The sequence below is a fragment of the Pholis gunnellus genome (genome assembly GCF_910591455.1).
Source record: "Pholis gunnellus genome assembly, chromosome: 7".
Taxonomy (NCBI): Eukaryota; Metazoa; Chordata; class Actinopteri; order Perciformes; family Pholidae; genus Pholis; species Pholis gunnellus.
This window is the reverse complement of record NC_136533.1, coordinates 15,366,536-15,378,656: the sequence shown is the minus strand read 5'-3', so window position 1 is coordinate 15,378,656 and position 12,121 is coordinate 15,366,536. Positions and strand designations below refer to the sequence as shown.

The 12,121-nt window shown below is 40.4% G+C and overlaps 1 protein-coding gene across 1 annotated transcript; it reads right to left on the bottom strand.

Annotated features, from left to right (window-relative positions):
- Positions 1-266: 266 nt before the first annotated feature.
- Positions 267-2,729, bottom strand: LOC306698089 (muscarinic acetylcholine receptor M2-like; the record flags this gene model as incomplete). The annotated part of the gene is made up of 3 exons (XM_079162258.1): positions 267-578; positions 1,502-2,365; positions 2,559-2,729. 3 exons carry the CDS (start codon positions 2,727-2,729, stop codon positions 267-269), a joined length of 1,347 nt encoding a protein of 448 aa, XP_079018384.1.
- Positions 2,730-12,121: the final 9,392 nt, after the last annotated feature.

Below are 12,121 nucleotides of genomic sequence, written 5' to 3'. Positions count from 1 at the left end.
AATCAAATATACTTCTTCACAATAAAGCGCATTTCCACCAGAATGCACCGAATGAGAGTACAATGGCATGTATTTCAAAATCATGAAACGTTAAATGTGTGGTACAATTATAAAACACAGTTTCCTTTTCAGTGACGATTGGAAAACGTTCCATTGAAAAATAACTGGAGTGCACAATAAGAACACAACTAAACTAACATTTGTGTCATCTCTGAGTCATCACATTATTTTGACTCCGTCACAAAAGTGGGTCTCTGTTTTCGCCCTCACCGCGCTGTACGTATGTTCTTGTACTGGCACATGAGCAGGTGCTTGAAGGTGTTTTTGAAGGTGGCGTTGCAGAGGGCGTAGCAGGCTGGGTTGATGGTGCTGTTGATGTAGCAGAGCCAGTAGCCGATGGTCCAGAGGGAGTTTGGGATGCAGATGGAACAGAAGGTGTTGATCAGGACCATCACGTTGTACGGTGTCCATGTGGCAACAAAGGCAACCAGGATGGCCATGATGGTGCGGGTCACCTTTTTCTCCCTGGAAGAAATGCCTTTCCTTTTCCACTTTGCCACAACATTCTGCTTTGTCATCTGGAAATGAGAGGAGAAGAAGAGGACATTTTTAAAGTGATACCAGTTGATTTAGTTTGGCAACTTGGGGGCAAGCTGCAAACAAAACTTTGACAATTTGGCACTTTACACATTTTTTAAGGCTAACTTGACAGCTAACAGTTGCTTATTTACACATCCAGCAGACATGGAGCAACATTAGCTTTCTCGCGTTTCTGGCCACCTGGCAAATGTCCAATACTCTCTCTCTTTTAGCCTAGTTTTGGTTTAAGCAGAGTCGTAAAAGTTCTGAGAAAACCAAACAATAATTTTTCTGTATTGTTGAAATATTTTGACTAAGTGTCTACATCCATGCTAGCACTTATGCATAGCGGTGCTTTAAACTAAATGCAAACATCGGCATGTTAGAATAACAATGGATGTTTTTCATCTTTAGCACGGTCATCATCTAATTTAGCGTGTTAGGACGCTAACATTTCCTAAGTAGCAATAAACAGAAAGTAAAGTTGAGGATAATGGGAATGTGTTAAGTTTTGCAGATAATTAAATAAACTAAAGTATTGGACAAATAATAAATATATATATTAATATATTATATTATTACAGTTCATCCTGAGGTGAACATGAATGTCTTAACCAAATTTTATGAAGACCAATCCAATAAAGACATTTGATACAAAAACACGATGTGAACCTCCTGGTGGTGCTAGGGGGTCAGGGGGTCGCTAAAGCAATTAAGCGTCATCCTCTGGGGACAATGATTGTCTCTACAAAACTTTACGGCAATCCATCTGATAGTAAAGATATTTCTGTCGGGACCAGATTGGTGGAACGACCGACAGTGCCATACCTAGAGCCCTGGAGCTGTAAGTCTGATTGAATTTGTGTTTTCTTTAGTCATCTGAATCACAATGTTAAAGCTTTAACTCAGTAAACAACTTTACCTTAAACAGCGTCCTTGCGGCCAGACTTTGTCTGTCAACAGCTGAGGTTTCTGGAGACGGTGTTTGATCTGTCTTTTTCCCCCCATTGAATTCTTTCTGTGATGGAGCCGGGGCCTCAGTGTCCTTAGACGTTGACGCGTGGTTGCTGTCCTCTGTAGAGTCCACCTGGTCAGTTCTTTCTTCCTGTCTTGGCCCACTTCCATTCTGCTTTTGCAGCGTTTCCTTTTCCTTCCCATTTTTAGCCTCCACCTGAGCTTCTCTTGTTGTGATGCAGTTGTTCTGGCGCTCACATCCCTCCTCCTGGCTGTGAGAGGGCCCCTCTCCCAGACTGGTACTTGAGGCCTTCCTGCATTCCCTCCTCACGCGGCTGCGGCTTGCCTTGGATATGCGCCAGTAGAGGTGGATCATGATGGCCACTGGGAGGTAAAAAGCTGCTATGGCTGTCCCAAACGTCACCGCAGGATTTGAGAAGAACTGGATGTAGCACTCACCTGGCGGCACGGTTCTCCCGCCCACAATGAACTGCCAAAACAAAATGGCTGGAGCCCAGAGGATAAAGGACAAGACCCAGGCCGCGGCAATCATCAGACCCGCCATCTTGGTGCTGCGGCGGGCCGGGTAGCTGAGCGGTTTGGTGACACAGAAGTAACGGTCAAAACTAATGATGAGCAGGTTCATGACTGAGGCGTTGCTGACAACATAATCAACAGCCAACCACAGGTCACACACCACTGCTCCCAGGGGCCAGTAGCCAATCACTATGTAGACAGTGTAGAAGTTCATGGAGCAGATGCCAATAATGAGGTCTGCACAGGCCAGGCTGAACAGGAAGTAGTTGTTGACAGTCTGCAGGTTCCTGTTTACCTTTAGAGAAACAACATGGGGCAGGCTGTCAGATGCTAATCTTTTGTTGTGCGATGTGTGTTTTCTCATATTGGATTACCTCTCTGCACACCGTTGCACATGCTGTATTCTTATCTCAAAGTCTTGGTGTACTTTTCAAGATGTTTAGAGATGAAACTTTAATCATAAATGTTCAAACAAAGAAAACCCAAACCTTTATAGAGAGCATGACCAAGATGTTTCCAATGACGGTGATCAGACTCACAGATCCAGCCACCAGGCTGATGAGAACAATCTCCACAGTCGAGTACGGGCTTCCAGAGGAGAGGCTGGTGTTATCACCACTGCTGATGTTGGTGGTGTGGGAGGAATTCAGAGCCTCCATGCTGGCTGGTTTTGGAAATATGTCTCAGGCTCAAATCATATCTGTACAATACCTGATAAGCACAAAGATTATGACGTAATCAGCCTCTTTAAATATTTTTTTGCCTTTTTGTGATGCCAGTTCTTCCATATTTGTGTGTGCTTCTTTCTGTCTGCACAGTTACAGATACAAAATCATGCGTAGCTTTCAGCGTGTAAACACTTTGCAGGTGTTTGAGTGTTTTTGAGCTCACGGCTTTGCCAAGGTGTGAAGGATGAACAGGTGAGCAAATATGGGCTGCAGCAGCTGTGTTTAAATTATATAGCAGTGTCCCTCATACTCATATCGGAAACAAGACATTCGGAGGTTTGGAATCTGCACAGTCGGTGTAATCTTCTATCTGTAAATCAGCTGCTCACCTCTACAGTGCTATTGAAAGACACAAAATGCCCCTTGAGAGTTTCTAATCTGTGAGTGTAAGCAAATTCAAAGATACCAAGGCATAAAGGATTCACTTCCTAACATCATCTCTTAGTTCTTTCAGTGTGTGTAAAGACAGATTCCTACCCACGCTGAAAATACAGGCTCTCATAAAGGCATCTACTAAACCCCTGTTCTTTTGTATATTTAATGGATTGTGTATTCAAAATCTCCCCAGGCAAGCAAACAGACAGCAAAACACCACAATGAGGCAAAGTATCATTACGGTTACTGTTATGTTAAAAACCAAGAAACATCAGGCGATAGATTAATATACACACCATAGCAATGTGATTAACTGATGTATTTTGATCAGAAAATCAATGTAAAGACACTTAGTTGAGACCATGAAGATTGTTGCATACTGCTAAAACCATGTAAGTGACTCCATTAGGCCACTTGATAACATCATACTGTACCTGAGAGATGGTTCCTTCCTGCTCTTACAGTCAGATGAAACTTCATTACAGCATCTCTAACTCTATCACTTACTCATCAAAGACCCATTCCGGGCCTTTTCTATCGTAGATGATGAAGAGCGTGCGTTTGTGTGTTTAGTTTAGCTATAATTCTCAGGACCTCATCTTGACAGCCTGTCATTTTTAGGTCTAACTTGTTAGGACGTTTTGGTCTCATAGTGAATTTAATGTTACTGGGTAAGATTTTTGCTAAAGAATCAGGGTTAGGTTAGAGTTAGTACCAGGGTTAGGGTACGTGTGTGCACATGGTCAGCCCTTCATACCCGTGCTACCGCCAGCCGCCGTCTGACTTCCATTGCTCCTAAATAGTGTTGTTATGGTAAAGATGGCCTCTGAGCAAGGAGAACAGCGTTACAGATGGTTTTTCACTGGAAGGGGACGAATGAGCGGAGGGGTATTCAGTTGGTTGTAATCTGTAACCATGACGCTTGATGCCAACAAATCCTACAAACCGGTCCTTTACAGGGACTCACCGTCTATTCTAGGACAAAGCCCAAGTCCCCACAAGGTAAACTCTTCCACTATAGGGTTAAGACTTGGCTTCAATTCAATTCAATTTATATAGTCCATTTTTAGGCCACTTGGGGGGCAGCAAAAACATCACATGTTATCACCTTTTGGGTTCATATGAACTAGCTACCAAACAGCAACTTATTTACACATCCAGCAGAAAACATCACTCTCTTTTAGCTCTGCTTTTGTCTCTACACCTCCTGAAGGAAATATCTTTAGCTGATATATGCTCCACTATGTTCACCAGTTTGCTAACTGTGTCTTTCTGTTGTTTGTTTCCCTAAAAACGACCTTATAAGAGTAAATATAGTATTTATGTGTCTTTTTATATGTGTATTTACAGTATGTATGTATACATATATACAGGTGTATACATATATATGTATATGTAGGCAAGGCAACATAAACATATGCCTGTCTAATAAACTTGTGTGAAGATGCTCCCATGTGATTGATGTGAAGTTGGTTAGTAACATAGTGAGGGATCACTACCTGCTCACAAGTCCGTCCTCACTTCTTCCCTTCATTCACACTAATAAGACCTACATTACTGGACCTCCCTAATTGTAATCCAGGGCTACTGGAGAGAGTCAGGGAGGCAAACAGTATTTCTCTGACAGGCACAGAAACATAGTAATTAGATCCAGCAGATGCTGCCTGCAACAGCTGTACCGGTAATAAGCTTCTAGTAGTACTCATCTGGCCGGGTGAGCTCGGCTTTAAAAAGTCTGTATATCTTTGATATCATGAACGGTACAACAGTCCGCTGCAGAGTCAGTAGTTATTGGCAGAAGGGGCTTGTTTGCAGAGACAAGAGTGTACGTTACACAGTTTCATCAAAAGGAAGATTTAATGACTACAGGGATCAAAGAGTTGTAGTATTTAATTATTGAATTGAAAAAAAGATTCCTATCTCATAAATGTATTTTAATGTTTAATATATTTTCTCAGGACAAACATATTTCAAACGGGAAGTCTGTAACATCATGGATGTTTGCACAGATGGGATTTTAACTCAACCAGCAACTGCAAAGCTTGTAAATGCACATATATGCTTATGACATTGAAAGAAAGACCAAAACAAATACAGTACATACACTTAGTTTCAGGCATTGTTTGAGGTCACACGCTGTCTAATTTGTAAAAGCAACATTTGACTAATGTGTTTTTTTTCTTTTTTGTATTTTGAACCAAGGTTCCTGAGGTTGTTCCACTAGTTAAGTTGGTTTGCCACACAGGTTTGTTGTGATTTCAGAGAAGTGAGTCCTGAATCTGAAGAGTGGGAAATTTCACATCAACCTGAGCTTTGGCTTCGCACAGCAGTGTAACAGACAGAAGAGAAAAGAAACACTGAATATTCAATGATACACTGCCATGGAGCCAGAAAGAAGAAGAAAACGAAAAACAAATAACAGAGTGAACGGTGTGGGAAGGACTACAGAATAAACCTAAAATGATAGTGAGAAGAAGAGATAACACACAAAGAAGGGAGTTAAAATGGATATTTTTTAAAAGAGAGGTGATTCAAGCTCAGGGGACAGAAGTAAGATAGTTAATGAGCAAAGATTAAAAAAACATGATTTCAGGTAGAAGCTGTTTGAAATCTAGTTTCCCTCTGAAACACCAACGTGGTGTAATCAGGGGGATTCCTCGGGAGCAGGGAGACCGGGGAATCCAGAGACGGGATCTGGTGCTGGTGGCTGAATGAAACCTTTCAGCAATGATGATAAACATTTCCAAAACAGCCTCAGGGAACAATAAAACCCAGTTCTACTCTTCAATTATTAGAAGCATCCTCAGGAAACTGAAACGGCATGTGGAGGGTAAGACTTCAATCAATAACGGATCACATTATAATCCTCAAATTTTCCTTTTGTTTGTGTTGTCTTATAGTGACTTATTCATCAATATTTTAATGTTCCCTGGATATTGCTTCATCTTTCTATAGATGGATCATTTTGTAATATATCAATAAGACTCACAAGAATGCCGTCATTTGACTCAGCTTTGTTTAAATTAAGCTTTTTCTACTTTACAGCATAAGAAAGTAGGTAAATAAAAATATTTCTGAAATATACTTGACTCTACTGGTGCCTCAGCTTACAGATATTAACGTCTTCTCCAAGTAGCCGTTCCTTAAGTTAGGGTCATTTTCTAAATAAGTATGTGAAGAAATGTCCTTGTCTGTGGTAGTTTGGCTCAAATTCAGAGAGCTGTTTTCTTACCTTGTCTGCTGGGAATGACAGGGATGAGCTGTTTCAGTTTGGTCCATGTTACCCTCACCTCTGTAAACACACTGGAGCAGAGAGAGAGAGGCAGAAAGTAACCCGACGTTGATGTCGCTCCTCCTCTGACAAGACCTGTGTGTGTGTGGATGTCTGTGTGTGTGTTGAAGAGAGACAGAAAGAGAGACTGACAGCAGGGAGGGGTTACGGGGGCTATTAGTTGTGTTGCATCCCTGAAGCTAGGATCGCAAATTTGAATAAACAAGAGATGGAGACAGAGAAATGTTTGTTTCAGGACCATGGAAAGCACTGGCCTCTCCAGCGCAAACTCATTAAGTTCTTCTGCGTTACAAAAGCTGTAGCTGACGATGTGGAGAGAAGTTTGACTGGCTGTGATGTGACGTAAAATGGGAAAGCACTATTAAAAAGAGGACTAAAGGAAAGGGTCGCACTGTTATTCCGTTGCTGCAGGACTTTAACCTTTAAGACTCTGTTGTTTTGACCTTTTAACCAAACCGTGACGCAGTCTGTCCCAGTTGGTGGATGACCTTACTTTGATGGAATTACTACAAAGAATAATGGTCCATCTCCACGAAACAATATTGCAAATGACACGAGCAGCGTGCAATCAGACAGACCCGATGATTTGATATGAGAAAATATGAGATGATTCATTGTGCTTGTCCTGATCCAGACTTATAGCACAATGATCACATCAACATTGGTCTGTTACTTTGTTTGGATGTAATGTAAACTGTAAGACTTCTACACATTTTACATTCTGTGTAATCATTGAAAATGTAATGTAAATATTATACTTTAATTTTATGAACTTAATGTGAGGGCAGTTGTGTTGTAGAAAACTGCAGCGGTGCATCCACGATCATGAGCTCCTCTTCTGCTGTTTCCCCATTTGTCATGAACACAAATCAATATGAGGTTTTGAATGTGTGTCTCCACATGTGTGTTTTTAACTGTGTGTGTCTTTGGTTTCCTGTCGCCTGAAGCTCCTTTTTCCAATTTCCAAGACACTCTGACATGTCTTATTACTATTAGTAGCTTTAAATGTCTAAAAAAACAAATATTTAACAGTATTACTCACCCTAATGATGTATGACAATACAGACCTTTCAAGATAGATTGAATTAGGCTCTGGTAATAAGGATAAGTAAGATATGAATGGTAAAACAATTCGCCATTTTGGTAAATACACTTATTTAATTTCTTGCACAGAGTCAGATCAGAGGACGGATACCACTTTCCCGCTACAGCCAGCAGCCAGTTAGCTTAGCTTAGCACAACAACGCGAAACAGTTGAAAAATATTGGTAGAGGTCACTGCCTTTTTCACTCCTTCATTACCCCCCATATAATGGTCACGCAATAGTTTGCTTAAGAGTAAGCTGCAAATTGAGATTTTGAACAATGATATAGTATCATCATTTTGCATCATGGCAGGTTATAAAACGATAGTGTTTAGGGTTAAAAGGGGGACAGACAGAAACCATAAAGGATCGAGTGCTGCAGGGCATGCAATGTATATTTTTGGAAAGCACCATAAATGATAAAAAGCCATCACCCCTTGCACACAACTTCCATTGCCGTTTCACGTCTCACATCATTCTTCGTATTTACACACATTTGCTGACTTCCTCTGTTTCTTGCCCATGTAAGCACAACAGTCCCACACCATCAGTCCTAAAAAATATATAAATCACATTAAGTCTCTTCACAGCAAGGGAACACCATCATTCAAAGGTTTTCATCCACCACTATATGTGCATGAGGAATATAAAAAACAGCTAACAATGAAGCTCTTTTCACTTCATATGAAGCGAGGCCCCAAGGCTGCAGGGAAATGAGGTCATCTAGTTGGAGCCACAGCGGCGGTTTGAATGGAGAAGGGCCGCGCACAATAGCAGCCCTCTATCTAACACTTCAGACAAAAAATTCCTTGTATTTTGTGAAATTCATTGGTGCATCTTACTGTCAAAAAAAGATGTGGAAATAAGAAAATGTATAATGGAAAGAGAGAGAAAACCTCAAAGTCACACTGCCTGTTTTTCTTTGCTGACATAATTATACACTACATCATGTGCTAATAGGATAATGCTGATGACACAGACATTTACTGTAACTCTTCTCGGGGCCTCGAGCAAATCGTGACATTTTAATCCTCTGGAGATTCATCAAAGACTATAATTCATCAGCGTTCAGGCAACTACTGCCACTGATTTAACCTGTAAATAAATTAGCCCGTTTGTGTGTCTAATGCATTGCCATTAGATTTGAGTAACAGAGCGGCGTATAAGTATTTTCGAAAAATAACCTGCGATTTTTGAGATCCCCAAAAGGTCGTTAAACGTATGCAGAATCCACAAAGACTCTTGATTGATCACCTCTGCTACTTGGTAAAAACATATGTTTGACTCAACATTTCTCTTTGCTCCTTTTGTGTGATGTTATTTTGTATTAAAATATGTGATAATACCAAGGAACATACAGACAAATATAACCTATGACCAAACGTTTGTTTTATGTCGCACAAATTGAACACAGACATCTGTCACTTTCGGCTACCATCTTTATTTGAATAAGGAAACAGTATTGGATGCGTAAAGGTTGGTGGTCTGAATCTTTTTATCCCTGATTGTTAGTACAGTCTTTGAGCATCCTGGAAAAATCTTCAGAACAACAGTAAGTGTTGTCAAATAAACGTTGGAACAGGGCGGGGCAGACGATCACAAAGGCAGGGAAACATAAATACTGGAGGTAAAACCAGACATGACACATGAGGAGAGTGAATTTTCAAACTTAAACAGGAAACAGACTAAGCACAAACCCAGGACCATGACACCTTTGGGCTTTTAAAAGAACGTCAGGAGTTTATTTTTCAGTAAAACGGATGCTTTGCTCTGTGACTCTAATCTAATAGAAATGTAAACTGGGGCTATAGATAAATATGGCTACACAACTCCAAAAACATCCTTTCTCACATCATACATGGCACGTTTTGCAACCTGCACTGCCTTGTGAAATAAGGTCATCGTCAAATGAATGACGATAATGTTCAGCAGCACTACACTCTTCTTCTTGGCTTATTTCCAACAGAAAGACAAAACACTAAACATTTAGAAGACAATGAGATTTACCTGGCAGCAAAGTTCCATTACTTATCACGGTGAAAGGACACTGTGATTTGTCCTTGTGCATATTTTTTTAATTCACAACCTTTGCTTCACAAATGTTGCTTTAGTGCTTAAGGCCCAAAACCTAAACTCTCTATGCTGTAGGTGAGTGATAACAAACAACATAGAAACACGAATCAATTGTATCAAAGGGCTACCCAAGAAATGAGGTAAAGTTGTTGTATTCTAAAAACACAGATTAAAAGCATAATGGTCAAGGAAAAGATATCCTGACCTTTAGTCTCTAATATTTACTTTTTGCTGGCTTGTTTTTTTGAACAATGACTGAAGAAAATATGTTTCTCTCAAAATGTACAGTCGTGTGATGGAATCAGCAAGAACAGCTAGTTAACTAGCCAGCCGCTAAAAAGTGAAATTGAACTAATGCTTCATCCGAACACTCTTGTCACAGTGTTGCAAGGCACATTGCTATCGCTAGATCAGTGCGATTAGCTCAGCTGTGACAGATGAGGAGGTTAGCAGGAGGCTAATCTAAACTATAAGCAACAAATGTCTCTTTTAAACACACTCACAGGCTGAGTAGTGACAAATAAACTGAACTCCATGTGGTGAAGTTTTTATGAACTGAATAATAGTGACAAATTGTATCTTTCTGAGGATCCACTGACACCAACTCAATTCAATTGTGAATCATTTGTCTGTAAATTAGATTAACATGCAGTTCGAATCATCTTTCTACCGACACATGAAAACACAGATGAAAGCCATCAAGAAGTCACTTCTTCAGTCAATGGTCACCAGCTGTCATGTTTCTGTCTCCTACTGATTGGTTTCCTACAGTCTGCTGCCATCTTGAGGACTAATGTCTTCCTCTTCTCTCTCCAAAACCTCACGGTGCAGTCTCTCCTCTGCCTCACAGACCTGCAGACAACTGTCATGCAGAGCATGCCACCCACCATCCACTGTTTAATATACTGTATATAATAATAATATAGTATAAAGTGTGTAAAAAAATGTATATGTGACAAACTAAAAGCAAAACAAACACTGCATGCATCTGACTGGATGTTAACAATAAAGAGAACTAATGTGAAAACTGAAACCAATCTTATAAAAAAAACTTAAATCTGGAGGTGATCAAACCAGCCTGCATCCCTTTGTAACTCAAAGTCTCTCTCCAAATAAATGAAGCCAGCTCCAGTGCAAAGAAGAAAAAAAAATTTTAAAATCAGAATCCATCTATATCATTCTCAGTTTAAGGTTCATTGTATTATCGGTTTCGACTACATGTTTACATGCTATAATGTAGAAAAAACAACAACATATCTTCTTATACTGTCTGTCTGAATATACCAGTATTCACCTTCTGTCTGAAAGGCTTCGTTGTAGCATCTGTCTCATTAAATCCCCGAATGATAAACCCCAGTCTGCTAAATTCTAATGAGCCTGCAAGAAACATATGAAGGGAAGCCAATGGCCAGCCCACGAAAATCATATTTCCCCTTTAACTCCAGGGACACTTAGAGGCTTTTCTATCGCTTTCAACTGCATCTTATTTCATCAGCTGACGGTGTTTGCTCAGTTGTCATGGAGGTGGCTGTGTTGTTATCATGTGACCAAAGTATGGGGCTTAATTAATATAAGGGCAACAGGAGGGGTTGTTTACACTAAAGGATGGCTTATGGCGTCATGAATAGTTTGTGAATATCCCTCTTGATCTCTCTCCAGCCGTCCGCTGACTCCCGGTTGATGTCTCTGACCTCGTCCCAGGCGATGCTGTGACAGGTTTCGGTCTTGTGTTCAGAGACAGATGATTTACCGAAGTCAGTTTTCTGTTATTAGATCCTGGAATAATTCTGGAGCATCAGAGTGCTGACAAGCTGCTCGTTTATTTCACCATTCATGTCACACTCATGAGGCTCCGTCGCTTTAAAGAGTCAAAACATTTCCTGTTGCTTGTTGGTGATGCAGCATGGTTGTGTCATGGCAACACTAATGCACACCCCTCTCCACTCCAAAATAACAGAATAAAAACTACCACATCCTCAGTTGAAAATCTAGTACAAAGTGTTTTATGGTTTCATTATCAGAAAAGGGTTTTGTTCTGTTGACCTGATGGCCTCTCATCTCCTGCTCATGTGTTGCATGCACATGGAAATCTTTCCATATTCACTTAGAGTGTATTGGAAAGAAATATGGCTCTTTAGTTTGCATGATGCAGGGCCATCTGCAATGGAAATCATATGTAAAATGAGGAGATGAATTCTGACCACAACTCAACCCTTCCCCAGCCCATTCATACATAAAACCATCGAGAATATGACGGTTCACTTGAGGTCAAAGTATTTCTGATCATTGCAACAGAACATGAGACTTTGATTTGATATTGCGCCGTATGTGTGTGTCTATGCTGATCATACAGTCAATTCAAAAAACTATAGGTGGTCCTTTTATGAGCATCATGAGCATGTGTTTTTATTCATTTAAACATCTCATGTACAATCAAATGGTTTGGAAAGGATTTATACATGTTTTCATTGCAATTCCAGATTGCAGGTGCACATTCAT